General features: G+C 41.8%; 1 protein-coding gene across 1 annotated transcript in view; it reads right to left on the bottom strand.

The window, feature by feature from the left end:
• med10 (mediator complex subunit 10) overlaps window positions 1–16,089 on the bottom strand; it is a 20,763-nt gene extending 4,674 nt beyond the window's left edge. Inside the window, exon 1 of the mRNA XM_038966536.1 lies at window positions 15,796–16,089. Coding sequence (XP_038822464.1) covers window positions 15,796–15,917 — 122 coding nt within the window. The 5' untranslated portion in view covers window positions 15,918–16,089. The remainder of the gene's footprint in view (window positions 1–15,795) is intronic.
• Between the last annotated feature and the right edge of the window lie 5,178 nt (window positions 16,090–21,267).

Raw genomic sequence — 21,267 nt, 5'->3', positions numbered from 1 at the left:
TTAAGCACACTGTTTGATGAATTCATTTTGCTGTTGCATGCTCCATGCTCCATGTCCGGCAGGATCTCCAGCGCCTTCTGGAGCCACTCCACCAACACCTCCTGGTGTTTATCCAACTTTTATCGCCACTTTATCTGGGATTACAGCATCCTTGCCGGCCGCTGACCGGGCATTCCGGGACCTGAAATAGCGCTTCACCACAGCTCTGATCTTGGTTGATCCGGACCCTTCCTGTCAGTTTGTGGTGGATGCTAATGCTTCGGAGTGGGGACTGTTCTGTCGCAACGTTCTGCCCTGGATTGGAAGTTGCATCCCTGCACCGCATTCTCCCACCGCCTCAACGCCACAGAGGAATTATGGCAATGGAGGCACTGGCTTGAAGGGGCGGAGCATCTGTTCATTGTGTGTACAGACCACAAAAATCTATAGTATCTCCACTCCGCCAATCGCCTCAACTCCAGGCAAGCGAAATGGGGGCTGTTTACCCAGTTCAACTTTTCCCCCTTCTACCGGCCTAAGAACGTCAAGCCGAATGTTTTTTCTCACCGCTATAACCCCACTGCTACCACCCCGGAGCCCAAGACAACCCTTCCTACCTCTTGCCTGGCGACGCCACTCAGCTGGGGTATAGGGGAACAGGTCCTAGCCAAAACCTGGGGGGGGTCAAGAACCAGATGTTCGTGTCTAACGCTTTCCGCTCCGCGTTCTTGAGTGGGCCAATTCCTCCAGGCTAGCCTGTCACCCCCACAACCCCGGTCCAACATATCCCTGGATTTTGTCACCGCACACTTCATTCCTCTCCCCAAACTCCCATTGGCCAAGGAGACGGGCCAGCCCATGGTGTAGCACGTCTTCCGGATCCATGGACTGCCGGTGGACCTGGTCTTTGACCGGAGGCCTCAGTTCTCATCCCGGGTCTGGAAGGCATTCTGTGCCCTCATTGTGTCGTTGGCCAGCCTGTCCTCTGTGTTCCACCCCCAGTCCAATGGCAAGTCGGAGCGAGCAAACCAGGATCTAGAGACTACTCTGCACTGCCTGGTCTCGGCCAACCCCACCACCTGGAGCCAGCAGCTGTTGTGGGTCGAGTACGCCCTCAACACCCTACCCTGCTCTGCCACGGGCCTATCTCCGTTCAAGTGTGTCCTGGGGTATCAGCCTCCGCTCTTCCCCGAGCAGGATGAAGAAGTTGGCATACCTTCTGCCGAGAGGTTTGTCCGCAGCTGTAGTTTTACCTGGAGGAGAGCCCGATTGGCCCTCAATACCCCCTCAAGGTATCGAAGACAAGAGGATCGCTATCGGACCCCAGCTCCCCAGTATCGGCTAGGGCAGAAGGTATGGTTGTCCAACCGGGATCTGCCACTCCGGGTGGATCTCCCAAACTCTCCCCCCAGGTTATTGGCCCATTTCCCATCTCCAAGATTATTAGGTCCTCTGCTGTTCATCTTCTGTTGCTCCGTACTCTTCGTATATATCCCACCATTAATGTTTCCAGAGTTAAACTCATATGTCACAGTTCTTTGTCTCCTGTTTCTGACCTCTGCCTACCCAAAACCTGACCCAAAACCTGAGCCTGCCTGCCGTCCGGTACCGTTGCCACACCTCTGGTTACTGACCGCTGCCTGCCTTGTACTGTCAAATCAAATTCTATTAGTCACATGCGCTGAATACAACAGGTATAGATAGACCTTACAGTGAAATGCTTACTTACGGCCCCTAACCAACTGTGCAGTAAAAAAAAAATACATAAGAATAATAGATAAAAGTAACAAGTAATTAAAGAGCAGCATTAAAAAATAACAATATATACAGGGGGGTGCCGGTACAGAGTCAATGTGCGGGGGCACCGGTTAGTTGAGGTAGTATGTTCATGTAGGTAGAGTTAACTTAAGTTACTATTGCTTGCCCCTGTTTGAGTATTAAACTATTGTTTCTTCGACATGGTCTGCATCTGGGTCTTACCTTCACACCTGATAATTTTGCACATGCTAGTTTAATTTCGATTTAAAAAAACAAGCTATGTTTTTTTGTTGTTGTGACAATTGGTAGCCAGCAGGAAGCCTACATAGCTACAGTAGGTATTTTCCTTTCTGCAACTTCTACAGAGAACGTTAACCATTATATTGATGAAAAGGAATTTGGACACAAAGTTGTTGTTTACCATCAGTGGCATTAAAAAGCCTTAATTACCATAATGGTATAAAGTAATTGACTCATGATTAATGTATTGGAAGACTGTACTAAATGTCTTGATGATGATGCAGCCCAGCCTCACATTCAATTCGCGCATATATGTACATAATGTATTTCAGCAGATTTCGTGCGTTTTTGTGCATTTTTGGGGTGGTTCAATTCGTTTGAAAATACACAAATTTCTGTGCTACTTAATTCGTGCGAAAAGACACGAATTTAACCAGTAGGCGACACACAAGCCGTTGCAACAACCATAGACACGATCGCCTGTATTTATTTATTTTACGTTATGAATATATAGATTTTTTTATTTTTTTTAACCATATAACCATAAGAGGTTATATATATATATATTGTCTTTTTCTAATCCCTATTAAAACATTGTGGTTTTATGCCTATATGTACTGTTTTCGATTTTTCTGAACAGACTTTTCAGTATAGAATGAATGTAAGCAATGCATGATGGTTAATGGTGTTTTATTCTGTTGTAGTTCCATGTATTTCTTAAAAAATAAACGTGTAAACCATTTTTATTGACCAAATGTAACTGAAAATACAATGGCAGCCTTGCTGTATAACATTTGGGGAAACGTATGCAGTCATTGTAGTCTTACATTTTGTTGGCCAACCAAAATTACCAAAACGTTAACCCGTAATAAGGCTAGGGTGGCTGAGTGTAAATACATGGCTCTGAGTGTAAGCACCTTTTCACTAGAAACGTTCTTGTGTTCAAATTACCGTCAGTGCGAAATAGCTAGAAAGCTTTCATATTTCCACTTGGCTGCACCTACGGTTACGATAACGATAAATCAAGTGCAATACCTGCGTCGACCTGTGTCGAGCAGCAAAACACCGGAAAGCTTCTAGCCTATCGGAAAGTTACAAGAAGAACAAGAATAGTTACCTTATCCGGTCATGTGACACTCTGGATGCCCCCTAAAAGCAATTTCAACCGTTTTGAAAAATGACGCCTGGTAACCCAAAAAAAATACCAGGTGCACGAAAAGTTTGGGACTTAGAATATTTTTTGAAAACCTCCATAAATCACTCAGGCCATTGACTCGAGAAGAAAAAACATAAAATATTTTCCAGAAGAAAAAACATAGAATATTTTTTGAAAACCTCCATAAATCACTCAGGCCAGCACCCATTGATTTGGGGCGGTAGTATAGCGCTCCCAGAGCGGGTATGGAAGTCTGGATCCCCCCTAAAAGCATTTAAGGCTCTGTGTGTCTTTAAGCACCATACTTTTTCACTCCATCATGTGTGTGTGTGTGTGTGAGAGAGCTTTTCTTTGACATCTGTTTAGAGAAATTACTGATTTACAATTCATGAGGGTTGACCGATTCACATATTTAAAGTTTTGGAAAAATCTGACTTTTTTAAACCTTCGGAACAGCACCTATGACCCCATTTTAAGGCACTTCCGGTTGGCACAGGAAGCTATAAGTAAATACATATCCTGATCGGGGTATGCTTTTACAGAATCCTGAGTTTTAAGTCTATACGTTAAGAACTGACTGATTTACACAGGGTTGAATGCACTATATATCACAAACTGCAGGTTGGGTATGGCAAACACTTTTAGGGTGATTTAACCACTTCCGGTTGCTCCAGGAAGCTTAGAATCGACACAGGTAGACCTCATAGTGGCCTGATGGATTGTCATCGAAGACAGGTTCATAAGGCATTATTAACCCACATAGGTTTCAGGTTGAATTTAGGGGAGCAGGCAATGTATTCCTATGGGGAGACATGTCATTGTAAACTGTTTGATGTAAACACCTTCTTTTAACTGTTAAGGGTTAATGCCACACGGTCAATGTTGGGCTTGCACAGATCGGGAGGACCTTAGGAACGTTCCTGAGGTCAAATTGTGCTTCTAACCTTAACGGTTCTCTCTCTGTCTCCCCAAAGCAAAACAATATGAAATTGAGGTCAAAGGGTCATTTGGGTCCTTCTTCTTGTCCCTGTCGCTGCACTCAGACCGAGCGAGCTACGGTCAAGCGGGGCATCTCGTTGAACTCGGCACGGCATGTGTCTTTAAGCACCATACTTTTTCACTCCATCCTTTTATCCCCTTTTCTTCATGGTATCCAATCGCTAGTAATTACTATCTTGTCTCATCGCTACAACTCCCGTATGGGCTCAGGAGAGACGAAGGTTGAAAGCCACGCGTCCTCCGAAGCACAACCCAACCAAGCCGCACTGCTTCTTAACACAGCGCGCCTCCAAACCAGAAGCCAGCCTCACCAATGTGTCGGAGGAAACACTGTGCACCTGGCCCCCTTGGCTAGCGCGCACTGCACCCGGCCCACCACAGGAGTCGCCGGAGCGCGATGAGACAAGGGTATCCCTACCGGCCAAACCCTCCCTAACCCGGACGACACTAGGCCAATTGTGCGTCGCCCCACGGACCTCCCGGTCACGTCCGGCTGCGGCAGAGCCCGGGCGCGAACCCAGAGACTCTGGTGGCGCAGCTAGTACTGCAATGCAGTGCCCTAGACCACTGCGCCACCCGGGAGGCAGATCTGACCATTTTAACCCTTCGAAACTGACCCTATGGCACCATTTGAAGGTACTTCCGGTTGACATAGGAAGCTGAAAGTGAACACATATCCTCCTTGGGGTAGGCTCTTATATAATATTGAGTTTTAAGTCTTTATGTTAAGAACTGACTTATTTACAGAGGGTTAAATGAGTGTGTGTTATTTCATAAAATCACATAAAATCACAGAATTCTGGCAGAGCTTCGAGACCCACTTAAAAAATGTTCGTCTGAACACACTGCAACTGGATCTGTAACTTTTTTTTTTTTACTCCTTTTTGTGAACATTACCAATTTGTCGATGTACGATTTCTCTTAAATTACGATAGATAAATGTCTGGTTCTTTTTTTCCTGACACCGTATGCTTATGTACTTTGACGTGAAGCGGTCAAATTAGCACCCTACTGCGTTTTTGACCTTTAATCCCAGAAAAATGGCCATAACTCAAAAAGTGTTGAGGCCTCGACGCCATCTTGTTCGGGCCCAACTGTCCATTACGTCTTCGAAATATTTTCAGTTTCGGAGAAAAGGCCACATGCATTTGCAATGTGCTTGTGCATTTGCAATATTATTTATTTTCCCTCTGGTGGGAATTTCCGAGACTGCGGAAAAATGACCAAAATTTGTTGTTTTTATAAAACGGAAACCGAACGTCCGAGAGATTTCGTTTGATGACTTCCTGAAAGATCTCTCCCCCGCGCACGGCCCGACGCCGTCCGCGAATTTTAGAAACCTTGCAGGTCGTCTAGTAAGGGACCGTACATTTGCAATGTGGCGTTTCTCACTAACCATATGGCGAGTGCTAAAATGTTCCCTTAAGGTATGGAAAGGCCATAAGTGTAAGTCAACATAATTCATTATTTTACATTAACATGTAATACATGCATTATGAAGAAAATGGTGTAATTTAGGCTCCACGAAATATTAAATGGGTTATGAAGAAAATCGTGTATGGTTGCCTACATGACGAAAAGGCGTTCTGATTACAAGTGCACCGATATCCAAAGTATTAAGCGAATTCAAGCACAGAAAACAGCATTGGCATTAATAAAACAATATTTCCCACGAATTAAGTCGCACGTAAATGTGCCTCTTTTCTCAAATTCTGTTCAGCAAGTCTAAAACAGTACATATAGGCATACAACGACACATTTTAAAACATGGTTAAACAAAGACAACATTTCTGTATATTCATGACGTTGAATCAGCCATTAAGAAAAACAAAAATGAAATACTAATTATCGCGTCTATATGGTTGTTGTAAAGGCTTGTGTAGCCTACTGGTTAAATTTGTGTCTTTTCGCACGAATTAAGAAGCACATCAATTCGTGTCTTTTCTCACGAATTAAGCCAGACGAAAACGCACAAAAACGCACGAAATCTGCTGAAATACATTTTGTACATATATGCACAAATTGAATGTGAGACTGTGTTGGATGATGGGATAAGTTATACTATCCTGACTGTATTAGTCTCAACCTACCATTTCTGAATTTAACTATATGGTAAAAAAAATATTTGGTACAAGGTGACTTATATATTTTTACTGTGCTTCGGGAAGTATTCAGACCCCTTGACTTGTTTGACATTTATTTACGTTACAGCCTTCTACAATTGATGACATTGGTTTTCTCACCAATATACACACAATAGCAAACAATGTAAAAGCAAAAGCAGGTTTAGTATAAGAGCAAGGCGAGACCTAGATGCAGACATGGGAGAGAGATGGTTTGAGTCTTGATATTTATTAAACAATCCAAAAGCGCTAGGCAAGAGAATGGTCGTGGAAAGGCAAAATGTCAACCAGTTCAGAGTCCAGGAGGTACAGAGTGGCAGGCAGGCTTGAGGTAAGGGCAGGCAGGCGGGTACGGAGTCCAGAAAACGTGAGGACTAGCAAAAGAGAATAGAAGCAGGAGTAAGGGAAAATGCTGGTTGCCTTGAAATGCATACAAGACAATATATATATACACTAGGGATAATAAGTGACACCTGGAGGGGGGAGACAATCACAAGAAAGGTGAAACAGATCAGGGTGTGACATTAAGAAATTATTTCAAATTTATTAAATCAAAATGTGATTAAATTTACATAGGTATTCAGACCCTTTACTCAATACTTTGTTGAAACAGCTTTGGCAGTGATTACAGCCTTGTGTCTGATGCTACAAGCTTGCCACACCTGTATTTGGGGAATTTCTCCCATTCTTCTCTGTAGATCCTCAAGCTCTGTCAATTTCGATGGAGAACGTTGCTGCACAGCTATTTTCAGGTCTCTCCAGAGATGTTAGATTGGGTTCAAGTCAGGGTTTTGGCTGGCCCATTCAAGAAAAGTCAGAGACACCTCCTGAAGCGTAAATACAGGACTAAGATTGAATCCTACTACACCGGCTGTGATGCTTGTTGGATGTGGAAGGGCTTGAAAAATATTCATGACTACAAAGGGAAATCCAGCCACAAGCTGCTCAGTGATGAGAGCCTACCAGATGAGCTAAAAGCCTTTTATGCTCGCTTCGAGCAAAGCAACACTGAAGCATGCATGTGAGCACCAGCTGCTCCGGAAGAATGTCTGATCACGCTCTCCGTAGGCGATGTGCGCAAGACCTTAAAACAAGTAAACATTCCCAAAGAGGCGGGGCCAGACTGATTACCAGGCAAGTGTCTTCACTGACATTTTCCACCTCTCCCTGACCGAGTCTGTAATACCTGCATGTTTCAAACAGACCACCATAGTCCCTGTGCCGAAGAAAGCAAAGGTAACTTGCCTAAATAACTACCGCATCGTAGCACTCACATTGGTAGCCATGAAGTCCTTTGAAAGGCTAGTAATGGCTAACATAAAGCAATCATGCCGGAAACCCTAGACCCACTCCAATTGCCATACTACCCCAACAGATCCACAGATGATGCAATCTCTATTGTACTCCACACTACCCTTTCACATCTGGACAAAAGGATAACCTCTGAGAATGCTGTTGATTGACTACAGCTCAACATTCAACACCATAGTGCCAACAATGCTGATCACTAAGCAAAGGACCCTGGTACTCAACACCTCTCTCTGCAACTGGATCCTGGACTTCCTGACGGGCAGCCCCCAGTTGGTAAGGGTAGGCAACAACACATCTGGCACGCTGATCGTCAACACTAGGGCCACTCAGGGGTGAGTGCTTAGTCCCTCCTGTACTCCCTGTTCACCCATGACTGCATGGCAAAGCACAACTCCAACACCATTACGTTTGCAGATGACAACAGTGTTAGGCATGATCACCGAAAACGATGAGACAGCCTATAGGGAGGAGGTAAGAGACCTGGCAGTGTGGTGCAAGGACAACAACCTCTCCCTCAACGTGAGCAAGACAAAAGGAGCTGATAGTGGACTATAGGAAAAGGAGGGCAGAATATGACCCCATTAACATGGACAGGCCTGAAGTTGAGAATTTCAGGTTCCTTGGTGTCCACATCCCCAACGAACTATCATAGTCAAAACAAACCAACACAGTTGTGAAGAGGGCATGAAAACACCTTTCCCCCCTCAGGAAACTGAAAACATGGGTCCCCAGATCCTCAAATATACCCCTGCACCATCAAGAGCATCCTGACCGGTTGCATCACCGCCTGGTATGGAAACTACCCGGCATCGGACCGTAAGGCGCTACTGAGGGTGTATCGTCGGACGGGGCCACAGTGTCTCCCGATCACTTCTGTCTCAGGCCCCAGTATTTACGTTGCAATAGTTTGTGTAGGGGGGTTAGGGTCAGTCAGTTATACCTGGAGTATTTATCCTGTCTTATCTGGTGTCCTGTGTGAATTTAAGTATGCTCCCTCTAATTCACTCTCTCCCTCTCCCTTCTATCCCGGAGGACCTGAGCCCTGGGACCATGCCTCAGGACTACCTGGCCTGATCACACTGTCCCCAGTCCACCTGGTCGTGCTGCTGCTCCAGTTTAAACTGTTCTGCCTGCGGCTATGGAACCCTGACGTGTTCACCGGACGTGCTACCTTATCCCGGACCTGACATTTACTCTTGAGGCGCTGACCTGTTTCACCCTCTAGAACCACTGTGAATATTATCATTTGAGCCTGCTGGTAATCTATTAACGTTTGGCCATGTTCTGTTATAATCTCCACCCGGCACAGCCAGAAGAGGACTGGCCATGTTCTGTTATAATCTCCACCCGGCACAGCCAGAAGAGGACTGGCCACCCCTCAGAGTCTGGTTCCTCTCAAGGTTACTTCCTAGGTTCCTGCCTTTCTAGGGAGTTTTACCTAGCCACCGTGCATCTGCATTGCTTGCTGTTTTGGGGTTTTAGGCTGGGTTTCTGTATATCACTTTGTGACATAGGCTGATGTTGTAAGGGATTTATGAATAAAATTTGATTGCTTATGTCCGAGTACATCACTGGGTAGAAGCTTCCTGCCATCCAGGACCTACTGTATATACTAGGCGGTGTCAGAGGAAGGGCTAAAAAATAGTGAAAGACTCAAGTCACATTGTAAAGAATGTCATTTCAATAGTGTTGTGGTATCAGATTATGTCATGGAGTAACAATAAACCTTCATTTGCATTTGATACAAACCTTGTCTGCAAAAAGCCAACTTTGACCTGGGGGCATGCTTTGTAGACCATTCAAAAGCGTTCCGATACCTTGTCCCCAAGAAAAAACCCACATGTCATGATAGCTTATAGACAGTAGTAGGCAAATGAAGTGACAAAGTTCCAATATTAAGATTTTTAAATAACATTTCTAGGGTTTATTTGCTGGTAATTGGAAACACGTCCCTTTTGAATTTCGTCCCCCGTTCCTAAACACATCCATCCTATAGTGTAGGTTTTGAAGATTCATAATCTATGTTTGGAGTCATCAGAAGAAGATTGAGGAACGGTTGGTGGACCCAAGAAGTACAAGCCCCCACGCCATTCTCCAACCTCTGAAATGTTGTCTTTGATGTGTGCATTTTGAAGTAGACCTTAACAATTATTCTCTGTCTGTCTGGTAGAGTAGTGGTTATGGTGTTTGCTCCCCATACCAGAGATTGAGAGTTCAAATCTGAGGAGAGCAATTTTTAGAGAGACATTTCTGATGTTGCCTTTTGTTGGCATGAAAGAGCTAACTTGAGGTGTGTAGGGGGGTAGGGGCTATTTCCCATCAAATAGAAGGACTGAAGTGACACCTTGTATAGAATGTCCTTTTAATAGAGTTGTGATAACATACTATGTCGTGGAGTAACAATGTCTGCAAAAAGCCAACTTTGACCTGGGGGCATGCTTTGTAGACCATTCAAAAGCGTTCCGATACCTTGTCCCCAAGAAAAAACCCACATGTCATGATAGCTTATAGACAGTAGTAGGCAAATGAAGTGACAAAGTTCCAATATTAAGATTTTTAAATAACATTTCTAGGGTTTATTTGCTGGTAATTGGAAACACGTCCCTTTTGAATTTCGTCCCCCGTTCCTAAACACATCCATCCTATAGTGTAGGTTTTGAAGATTCATAATCTATGTTTGTAATCATCAGAAGAAGATTGAGGAACGGTTGGTGGACCCAAGAAGTACAAGCCCCCACGCCATTCTCCAACCTCTGAAATGTTGTCTTTGATGTGTGCATTTTGAAGTAGCCCTTAACAATTATTCTCTGTCTGTCTGGTAGAGTAGTGGTTATGGTGTTTGCTCCCCAAACCAGAGATTGAGAGTTCAAATCTGAGGAGAGCAATTTTTAGAGAGACATTTCTGATGTTGCCTTTTGTTGGCATGAAAGAGCTAACTTGAGGTGTGTAGGGGGGTAGGGGCTATTTCCCATCAAATAGAAGGACTGAAGTGACACCTTGTATAGAATGTCCTTTTAATAGAGTTGTGATAACATACTATGTCGTGGAGTTACAATGTCTGCAAAAAGCCAACTTTGACCTGGGGGCATGCTTTGTAGACCATTCAAAAGCGTTCCGATACCTTGTCCCCAAGAAAAAACCCACATGTCATGATAGCTTATAGACAGTAGTAGGCAAATGAAGTGACAAAGTTCCAATATTAAGATTTTTAAATAACATTTCTAGGGTTTATTTGCTGGTAATTGGAAACACGTCCCTTTTGAATTTCGTCCCCCGTTCCTAAACACATCCATCCTATAGTGTAGGTTTTGAAGATTCATAATCTATGTTTGGAGTCATCAGAAGAAGATTGAGGAACGGTTGGTGGACCCAAGAAGTACAAGCCCCCACGCCATTCTCCAACCTCTGAAATGTTGTCTTTGATGTGTGCATTTTGAAGTAGACCTTAACAATTATTCTCTGTCTGTCTGGTAGAGTAGTGGTTATGGTGTTTGCTCCCCATACCAGAGATTGAGAGTTCAAATCTGAGGAGAGCAATTTTTAGAGAGACATTTCTGATGTTGCCTTTTGTTGGCATGAAAGAGCTAACTTGAGGTGTGTAGGGGGGTAGGGGCTATTTCCCATCAAATAGAAGGACTGAAGTGACACCTTGTATAGAATGTCCTTTTAATAGAGTTGTGATAACATACTATGTCGTGGAGTAACAATGTCTGCAAAAAGCCAACTTTGACCTGGGGGCATGCTTTGTAGACCATTCAAAAGCGTTCCGATACCTTGTCCCCAAGAAAAAACCCACATGTCATGATAGCTTATAGACAGTAGTAGGCAAATGAAGTGACAAAGTTCCAATATTAAGATTTTTAAATAACATTTCTAGGGTTTATTTGCTGGTAATTGGAAACACGTCCCTTTTGAATTTCGTCCCCCGTTCCTAAACACATCCATCCTATAGTGTAGGTTTTGAAGATTCATAATCTATGTTTGTAATCATCAGAAGAAGATTGAGGAACGGTTGGTGGACCCAAGAAGTACAAGCCCCCACGCCATTCTCCAACCTCTGAAATGTTGTCTTTGATGTGTGCATTTTGAAGTAGCCCTTAACAATTATTCTCTGTCTGTCTGGTAGAGTAGTGGTTATGGTGTTTGCTCCCCAAACCAGAGATTGAGAGTTCAAATCTGAGGAGAGCAATTTTTAGAGAGACATTTCTGATGTTGCCTTTTGTTGGCATGAAAGAGCTAACTTGAGGTGTGTAGGGGGGTAGGGGCTATTTCCCATCAAATAGAAGGACTGAAGTGACACCTTGTATAGAATGTCCTTTTAATAGAGTTGTGATAACATACTATGTCGTGGAGTAACAATGTCTGCAAAAAGCCAACTTTGACCTGGGGGCATGCTTTGTAGACCATTCAAAAGCGTTCCGATACCTTGTCCCCAAGAAAAAACCCACATGTCATGATAGCTTATAGACAGTAGTAGGCAAATGAAGGGACAAAGTTCCAATATTAAGATTTTGGAATAACATTTCTAGGGTCTATTTGCTGGTAATTGGAAATACGTCCCTTTTGAATTTCGTCCCCCGTTCCTAAACACATCCATCCTATAGTGTAGGTTTTGAAGATTCGTAATCTATGTTTGTAATCATCAGAAGAAGATTGAGGAACGGTTGGTGGACCCAAGAAGTACAAGCCCCCACGCCATTCTCCAACCTCTGAAATGTTGTCTTTGATGTGTGCATTTTGAAGTAGCCCTTAACAATTATTCTCTGTCTGTCTGGTAGAGTAGTGGTTATGGTGTTTGCTCCCCAAACCAGAGATTGAGAGTTCAAATCTGAGGAGAGCAATTTTTAGAGAGACATTTCTGATGTTGCCTTTTGTTGGCATGAAAGAGCTAACTTGAGGTGTGTAGGGGGGTAGGGGCTATTTCCCATCAAATAGAAGGACTGAAGTGACACCTTGTATAGAATGTCCTTTTAATAGAGTTGTGATAACATACTATGTCGTGGAGTAACAATGTCTGCAAAAAGCCAACTTTGACCTGGGGGCATGCTTTGTAGACCATTCAAAAGCGTTCCGATACCTTGTCCCCAAGAAAAAACCCACATGTCATGATAGCTTATAGACAGTAGTAGGCAAATGAAGGGACAAAGTTCCAATATTAAGATTTTGGAATAACATTTCTAGGGTCTATTTGCTGGTAATTGGAAATACGTCCCTTTTGAATTTCGTCCCCCGTTCCTAAACACATCCATCCTATAGTGTAGGTTTTGAAGATTCGTAATCTATGTTTGTAATCATCAGAAGAAGATTGAGGAACGGTTGGTGGACCCAAGAAGTACAAGCCCCCACGCCATTCTCCAACCTCTGAAATGTTGTCTTTGATGTGTGCATTTTCATGTACCCCTTAATATTTAGTCTATGTCTGTCTGCTAGAGTAGTGGTTATGACGTCTGCTTCCCGAACCATGGTGGATGCTCCCCAAGCCAGAGTTTGAGAGTTCAAATCCCAGAGAAACAGTTAATGTAGCAACTTCTTTCGTGTTGCCTTTGTGGGCCTGAAAGAGCAAACAAGAGGTATGTAGGGGAAAAGGGGCTAGTTCCCATCAAATAGCAAGAATGAAGTGACACCTTGTTTCAAATGTAATTTCAATAGAGTTGTGATAACATACTATGCTGTGGAGTAACAATACAACCATACTCTGCAAAAGCCAACTTTTACCTGGGGCCATTCTTTGTAGACCATTCAAAGGTGTTCCTAGTCTTGGTCCCCCTGAAGAAAGCCACATGTTAAGATAGTTTAAAAATAGTTGTAGTAGTAGTTATGGTGGTGAATTCCCAAAGGAGAGGTTGTGAGTTAAATTCCTTTCAAGAGCATGCCAACTTGCTTTTGTTGCCTTGACAGAACAATGTTGAGGTGGGGTTCCGGAAGGACATAGACAGCAAGGGAAATTGGATTATAAAATGTTAGGGTACAGCAACTGGTGTTGAGTAGGAGTGCTGATCTATGATCAAACCCACCCCTGTCCATATAATCTCATTCCAGAGACAACTGAGTCAGAATGATCTAGGCAAAGCTGATTGTAAAAAAGTGCTCCTCTGTACGCATTTATGAAATGTCTCAGGCTAAGAGTGCTGAACTGGAATCACTACCCCCCTCCCCCCGTCAAAGTAATGTTATTCATTCTACTCACAAATGCTAAACAGATCCTAGTTCAGCACTCCTACTTCAAGCCACCAAGTGAATGTTGGATATTGGGTGCTAAACGTCTTGAACAGTGGTTGAAAAAGTACCCAATTGTCATACTTGAGTAAAAGTAAAGATATGTTAATAGAAAATGTCTCAAGTAAAAGTCACCCAGTAAAATACTAAGTAAATGTCATTGCTAAAAGATACTTAAGTATCAGTGGTAAAAGTATAAATGATTTGACCTTCCATATATTAAGCCAACCAGACAGCACAATTCTCTTGTATTTTTATTTAAGAAATAGCCATGGGAACACTCATAATTTACAAACGAAGCATGTGTTTAGTGAGTCTGCTAGATCAGAGGCAGTAGGGATGTTCTCTTGATAAGTGTGTGAATTGGACCATTTTCCTGTCCGGCTTAGCATTCAAAATGCAAAAAGTACTTTTGGGTGCCAGGGAAACTGTATGGAGTAAAAAAAATATTATTTTCTTTAGAAATGTGGTGAAGTAAAATATAATGTTCTAAAGAAACAGAAAGAGTAAAAGTACAGATACAAAAAAAAAAGATATAAACGGAATGTAGTGGAGTAGTTTAAATACATTTTTGTTAAGTAATTTACACCACTGGACTTGAAAGGAACACCTCAATTACCTCGACTAACAGGTGCCCCGACACATTGACTCTGTACCGGTACCCCATGTATATAGGCTCGCTGTTTTTATTTTACTGCTGATCTTTAATTATTTGTTACTTTTATTTCTTATTTTTCTTACAACTAAATTGTTGGTTAAGGGCTTAATTTCAGCATTTCACTGCAAGGTCTACACATGTAGTATTCGGCGCATGTGACAAATACAATTTGATTTGTGACACATGAAAACATGTTGTGAACCTGGTGTGACATTATTGAAGCCGTGCTGACACCTAGTGGACATCAAGAGGACCTACACTACACACACATATACACACACACTATAACCTTAAAACAGATAGGATGTTTTACATACGTTGCTCTTTTTTATTAGACACTAATATATATGTCCAATAAACAGACGTTCAAAAGTCGCAATGTAAAGCAAAAACGACTGGAAAGTTCTTCAAAAGCAGCTGTAGTGAATCAAGCATCTTGGGGTTACCTGAAATAGGTCAAAGTATATATTTTAAATGTTCTAATTTATTTAATCTTTATTTAACTAGGCAAGATGAACTCAACAACATCGACAGACACAAGTTACCTGCTATATTTGGGAAACAGGATTAACACAGAGAGAACTTGGCAAAATGCATGTTTCTGTAGTAAGAGTAGGTATATACAGTATCATCGGTAACAATTGTGTACAAGCCACCTAGCTACAAAAATACTGGGACTAGCGGTCATTAGTTACATTTCAACCACAGCGATTCCCTAATTGAGGCGCAACAGAGTTCACCGGCAAATGCAGGAACACCGGAAATAATAACTAAACCAACGAACGAGAAATGGTGGAGGCTAGCAGAACGAAGAGACATTTTTCCGAATAAACGTGGTGAGTGAAAAACGTAATTACATAGCTCACTCCCTACCCGGTATGTCATTCTACTGTTATACGACTGTATGCGTTTTTTGTTGGCAACCTTGATATTTACGGAGTTTTTGGAACGGATTCCTGTTGGAACGTTCCACAAATTATACCCACCCCATGTAGTTTCTTAAAGGCACAGAATCGAGTATAGACATTTCAACAACTAAATTTAGCAGGCAAAATCTACAACTACCATACAACTAACTACCTCAACATTACTGATAATAAGTCAGCAATTAAATCAGGTCATTAATATATGTTAAGTAGTTTATACCATGCTGTGTGTCTATAACATTGATTGGCTGTACTAGCTTGCTAGCTCGCTATGTGGAAGCTAGTTAGCATTGACTAACCCGTTTGCCTTTTTTACACAACTGTGGTGTATTGATAACGGGGAGTTGGTACTCACATATTTAAGTGGCTAGCTATGATGGCTAGTAATACTAGAAACACCTAGCTAGCTAGCCAACTGGCAAAACTTACAGTTTTTGGTTGAGTCCTGTTTGACTGCTAGGTTGGAAGTCGCTAACGATGATTCCCATTTGTCGAATATTTTCAACAAACTTCTCGAGATGCTCCTCGAGGTTATCAAATTTCTCAGCCATGTCTCCAACAAAACGTTAACTATGTCTTCAGTTCTCATAAACATTAAATATTTGTGGAAATGTAAAAAGATAAACAAAGCCTTTTGTCAATTCATCACAATTTTAGTCGCTATCCAAACTCCCATAGCGCTATACTGCTTTTCCGAAGGGTAAGAACCAATCATTGGAGAATGTGTAGTTGCAGTAGCGACAGCCTGCCGTCTGCAGCTCCAGATTGCTGCAAAGCGTCGTGCTCTGAAATAGTCAGAGACACATTGTTGCAACTTGCTATTTGTACAAGGTCTTATGTATCACCATGCATTTTTTTATACAGGTCATTTGAAAGCATGTGTTTATATATTGATGGACAGTGTTTTATAAGTGTTTTCAATTCATAAAAGCAATGCAATGAAGCAATAAAACATACAAAATATAAAATATAGTAAAATACTTTGTAGGCTACTTAGGACAACTGGTTTGATGCCACTTTGTAATATAATAACCTTACACTAATGTCCCATTTCACCTCACACTTGTTATGAATTCATCAATAAGACTTTGTAGAAGCTTGTAGATAACGATCCGATAACAAACTTGTTTTTTACAAATATGTGACAATAACCTTTTTACAAAACCATCTCCATGCCCTTGGAAAATTGATTTGGGGACCTTCCAGGCTCTTGGTGAAAATCTAACTAAAGGAGTCTGCACATCTTTTACTTGATCCTGAAACACCTCTACTATCCCAAAATTCTGCCCCCTTTCATGAATGTAGCCTCTTTTCTATCCCTCTTTAGAGCACGTCATGTGCTTCCTTTCTTTCCTATCTTATTATTTCCCTCTAATTCCTTCCACCGTCGTCCTATGCTGTTTATTTGCTATATAGCAAAAAAATCGATTCAGAGATGTTATGAACAACTAAAACAACATATTTCAATGTATTATACAATATCTAATGAAGGAAAATACATTTACATTTATTAAAGGTTCATTTTGTGCATTTTTATAGCTGAAAAGGTCCCTGTCCCACTATTCAAACACCATTCAGGGGAAGTGGAACAGTGCTATAAATCTGATTTTATAAAATATAACAACTGTTTACATGACGAGTTATTATATTTTAAAACACTACCAATAACTACTCATTTTAACACCAAAAGCTAGATTGTTGAATTATAATTGATAGAATGAAAGCCTTATTTTTAAGGTTTCACATGGCGGTTTTTCATGAGTTTCAACGTGTCACCCCATCTAGGAAGCCAGAACACATACACTACAATGATGTCACACTAACTAAAAAAAAAGGTTAATGCACAGAACATATTCAGCCCCTCAGGAGGCTGAAAATATTCGTCATGGGCCCTCTGATCCTCAAAAAGGTCTACAGCTGCACCATTGACAGCATCTGTAATCTCACTTGGCATCCGACACAAGGCACTACAGAGGGTAGTGCGTACATCCCCGGGACCGAGTTCCCAGCCATCCAGGACCTCTATCCCAGGTTGTGTCAGAGGAAGGCCCTAAAAATTGTCAGACTCCAGCCACCCAAGTCATAGACTGTTCTCTCTGCTAACGCGCAGGCAAGCCGTACCAATGCACCAAGTCTGGAACCAACAGGACCCTGAACAGCTTCTACGCCCAAGCCATTAGACTGATAAATAGTTAGTTAAATAGTTAAGCAATAGCTACCCAGACTATCTGCATTGACCCTTTTTGCACTAACACTTTTGACAGATCACATACGCTGCTGCTACTGTTTATTATCTATCCTGTTGCCTAGGATTGTGTCAAGAACTGCAACACTGCTGGATTTTTCACACTCAACAATTTCCCTTGTGTATCAAGAATGGTCCACCACCCAAAGGAACCACCAGCCAACTTGATACAACCGTGGGAAGCATTGGAGTCAATATGGGCCAGCATCCCTGTGGAATATTTTCAACAACTTATAGAGTCCATGCCCCGACAAATTGAGGCTGTTCTGAGGGAGGGCAACTCAACACTAGGAAGGTGTTCTTAGTGTTTTGTACACATAGTGTATTCCCAACATATTACCCCAACACATGATACATTTCTGAAATCCCCAGAAGTTTCCTAATCATACAAAATTGAATTGAATTGTCATTGGGGTACAATTATGACTTTAACAATGGTGTCCCAATTTATCTAACCTGCTGTCCCAGTCTACCAAATGTAAACTGAAAAAATAGTTTAGACTCAGTTGAGGATTTCAGACATGTTAATGTATCATGTGTTGGGCTAATACTGTATGTTGGATATACGTCGAAAGAGGTTACAGAAAAAGGAAATGCAAAAAGTGTCCCAGTTTTTCCGAATTCACCCAAGATACACTACCGGTCAAAAGTTTTAGAACACCTACTCATTCAAGGGTTTTTCTTTATTTTGACTATTTTCTACATTGTAGAATAATAGTGAAGACATCAAAACTATGAAAAAACACGTATGGAATCATGTAGTAACCATGATGACTGCTTCGCACACTCTTGGCATTCTCTCAACCAGCTTCACCTGGAATGCTTTTCCAACAGTCTTGAAGATGTTCCCTCATATACTGAGCATTTGTTGGCTGCTTTTCCTTCACTCTGCAGTCCGACTAATCCCAAACCATCTCAATTTGTTTGAGGTTGGGGGATTGTGGAGGCCAGGTCATCTGATGCAGCACTCCATCACTCTCCTTCTTGGTAAAATAGCCTGGATGTGTGTTGGGTCATTGTCCTGTTGAAAAACAAATGATAGTCCCACTAAGCCCAAACCAGATGATATGGCATATCGCTGCAGAATGCTGTGGTAGCCATGCTGGGTAAGTGTGCCTTGAATTCTAAATAAATCACAGACAGTGTCACCAGCACCCCCACACAATAACACCTCCTCCTCCATGCTTTACTGTGGGAAATACACATGCGGAGATTATCCATCCACCAAAAATCTCAAATTTGGACCCCAGACCAAAGGACAAATATCCACCGGTCTAATGTCCATTGCTCATGTTTCTTGGCCCAAGCAAGTCTCTTCTTATTATTGGCGTCCTTTAGTAGTGGTTTCTTTGCAGCAATTGGACCATGAAGACCTGATTCACAATCTTCTCTGAACAGTTGATGTTGAGATGTGTCTGTTACTTGAACTCTGTGAAGCATTTATTTGGACTGCAATTTCTGAGGCTGGTAACTCTAATGAACTTATCCTCTGCAGCAGAAGTAACTCTGGGTCTTCCATTCCAATGGCGGTCTTCATGAGAGCCAGTTTCATCATAGCGCTTGATGGTTTTTGCGACAGCACTTGAAGAAACTGTCAAAGTTCTTGAAATTTTCCGTATTGACTGACCTTCATGTCTTGAAGTAACGGACTCTTTGCTTATTTGAGCTGTTCTTGCCATAATATGGACTTGGTCTTTTACCAAATAGGGCTATATTCTGTATACCCTCCTACCTTGTCACAACACCTGATTGGCTCAAACGCATTAAGAAGGAAAGAAATTCCACAGATTAACTTTTAAGGCACACCTGTTCATTTAAATGCATTCCAGGTGACTACCTCATGAAGCTGGTTGAGAGAATGCCAAGACTGTGCAAAGCTGTCATTAAGGCAAAGGGTGGCTATTTGAAGAATTTCATTTGTTTAACACTTTTTTGGTTACAACATGATTCCAAATGTGTTATTTCATAGTTTTGATGTTTTCACTATTATTCTACAATGTAGAAAATAGTAAAAATAAAGAAAAACCCTTGAATGAGCAGATGATTCCAAACTTTTGACTGGTACTATATATATCCATTGATTCTTGAAGAATATAACTTATAAATAAATGCCTAGTGAATTTAGTCACACTCCATGAGAACCCAAAATATAAGCTTTTATATCTCCAATGTTTGAAAACATTATAAATGTAAACAAACACTGTATAACCTCATAACATGGTTAAAACAATACTTTTTATATCATGGATGGTCAGTCCTTGCATCCATAGCTCTGCCTATTAATCTGAGAGTGGTTTCATTTTTCCAGACTCATCCCTCAGCTTTTTACCAAAACAGATGCCGGGCGACCATTTTGTTATTGTTTCTTCTGTGGATTTAAACAGCTGCATATTATCAAGATATCAAAGTGTCACCAACAAAAAGGTAAACAATAGGGCTACAGCAAATGCAGCATACAGCATTAATTTGTACATGTAAATAGCACTTTTCAGTGGTGCTCAAAGCCATTCCATGAGCGCAGCATACATCTTTCAACTCGAATCAATGAGCCCAATCAGTCCTCCATGACAACAAAATCATAAACAACAGAGTAGGGCTGGCTAATATATCCTTAGTTTTGGGGTTATGCTCAGGTTAAACAATTTGGCTAATTTATACTTCCATATTTCCAAGTCCTATTCTTGAAGATCAGCTATAACATTTACTGGAATGACTGGAATTCTGATAGACTTTGGTTTTTAATGAAAATATATAATTTAATCGTATTATTATATGTAGTAGAAAGTGATGGATTAGAAGAAGCCAACATAATCAACCCATAAAGTCAAATGTAATATCCATATATGGCCAGCTATGTAAACTTTTACATTGATTTATCCTGCAGTAGATGTCATTCAAGTGGTAACATACCTTTTTGTCTTCTTCAAATGCCTCATAAGGGGAAAGTAATCTAAAAGTAACTGAATGTAATCAGATCACGTTACTGAGTTTGGTTAATCCCAAAATTACATTACTGATTACAATTTTGGACAGATAACTAGTAACTGTAACGGTTTACATTTAGAAAGTAACCTACCCAACCCTACTGTTAGTATACCTGTTGTTCACGAAGCAATGCCAAATAACATTTTCATTGATTCACCAACAGCCCAATAACATTTATTGTGATAGGGTTGCAAAATCAACATAGAACAGTACCCTCAAACACAAATGTACCACAACACCTGATGTCCCACTAATGCTGACATCACCCTACTTTCTGACTTGACTGGAATTGAAGGGAATTGACCCCCACCCTGAGACATATAGGCCTGCAAAGGGGAGATCTATAGGGGAGTAGGAAAACCTGATGTATCGGCTGATAGGATGACATTGGCTAAAAAGCCCAGCCCACTTTCAAGCTCTCCTCTTCCGTCCACATCTATCGCTCTCACTCCAGTCCACATCATTATCCATTCCATCAAGGTAGAGCGGCCAAAGCCAACCCACGTCTGGCCGGTCGTTCCGTTCCGCTACTGCTATTTGTGTGTGAGTGAGCGCAGCGAGCTAACGAGGATTGTGTGAGTCCTCGCCAAGGATTAGTGGAGTTGGTTTGTCCTCAGTAGATACAGTGTCGCGGCAGCTGCAGTTACATCAAAGGCTTTAGCTCGCTCTTC

Source organism: Salvelinus namaycush, chromosome 27, assembly GCF_016432855.1.
Source record: "Salvelinus namaycush isolate Seneca chromosome 27, SaNama_1.0, whole genome shotgun sequence".
NCBI classification, from domain to species: domain Eukaryota; kingdom Metazoa; phylum Chordata; class Actinopteri; order Salmoniformes; family Salmonidae; genus Salvelinus; species Salvelinus namaycush.
The sequence above is the reverse complement of the archived record's forward strand: the minus strand, read 5'-3'. Positions and strand labels throughout refer to the sequence as shown.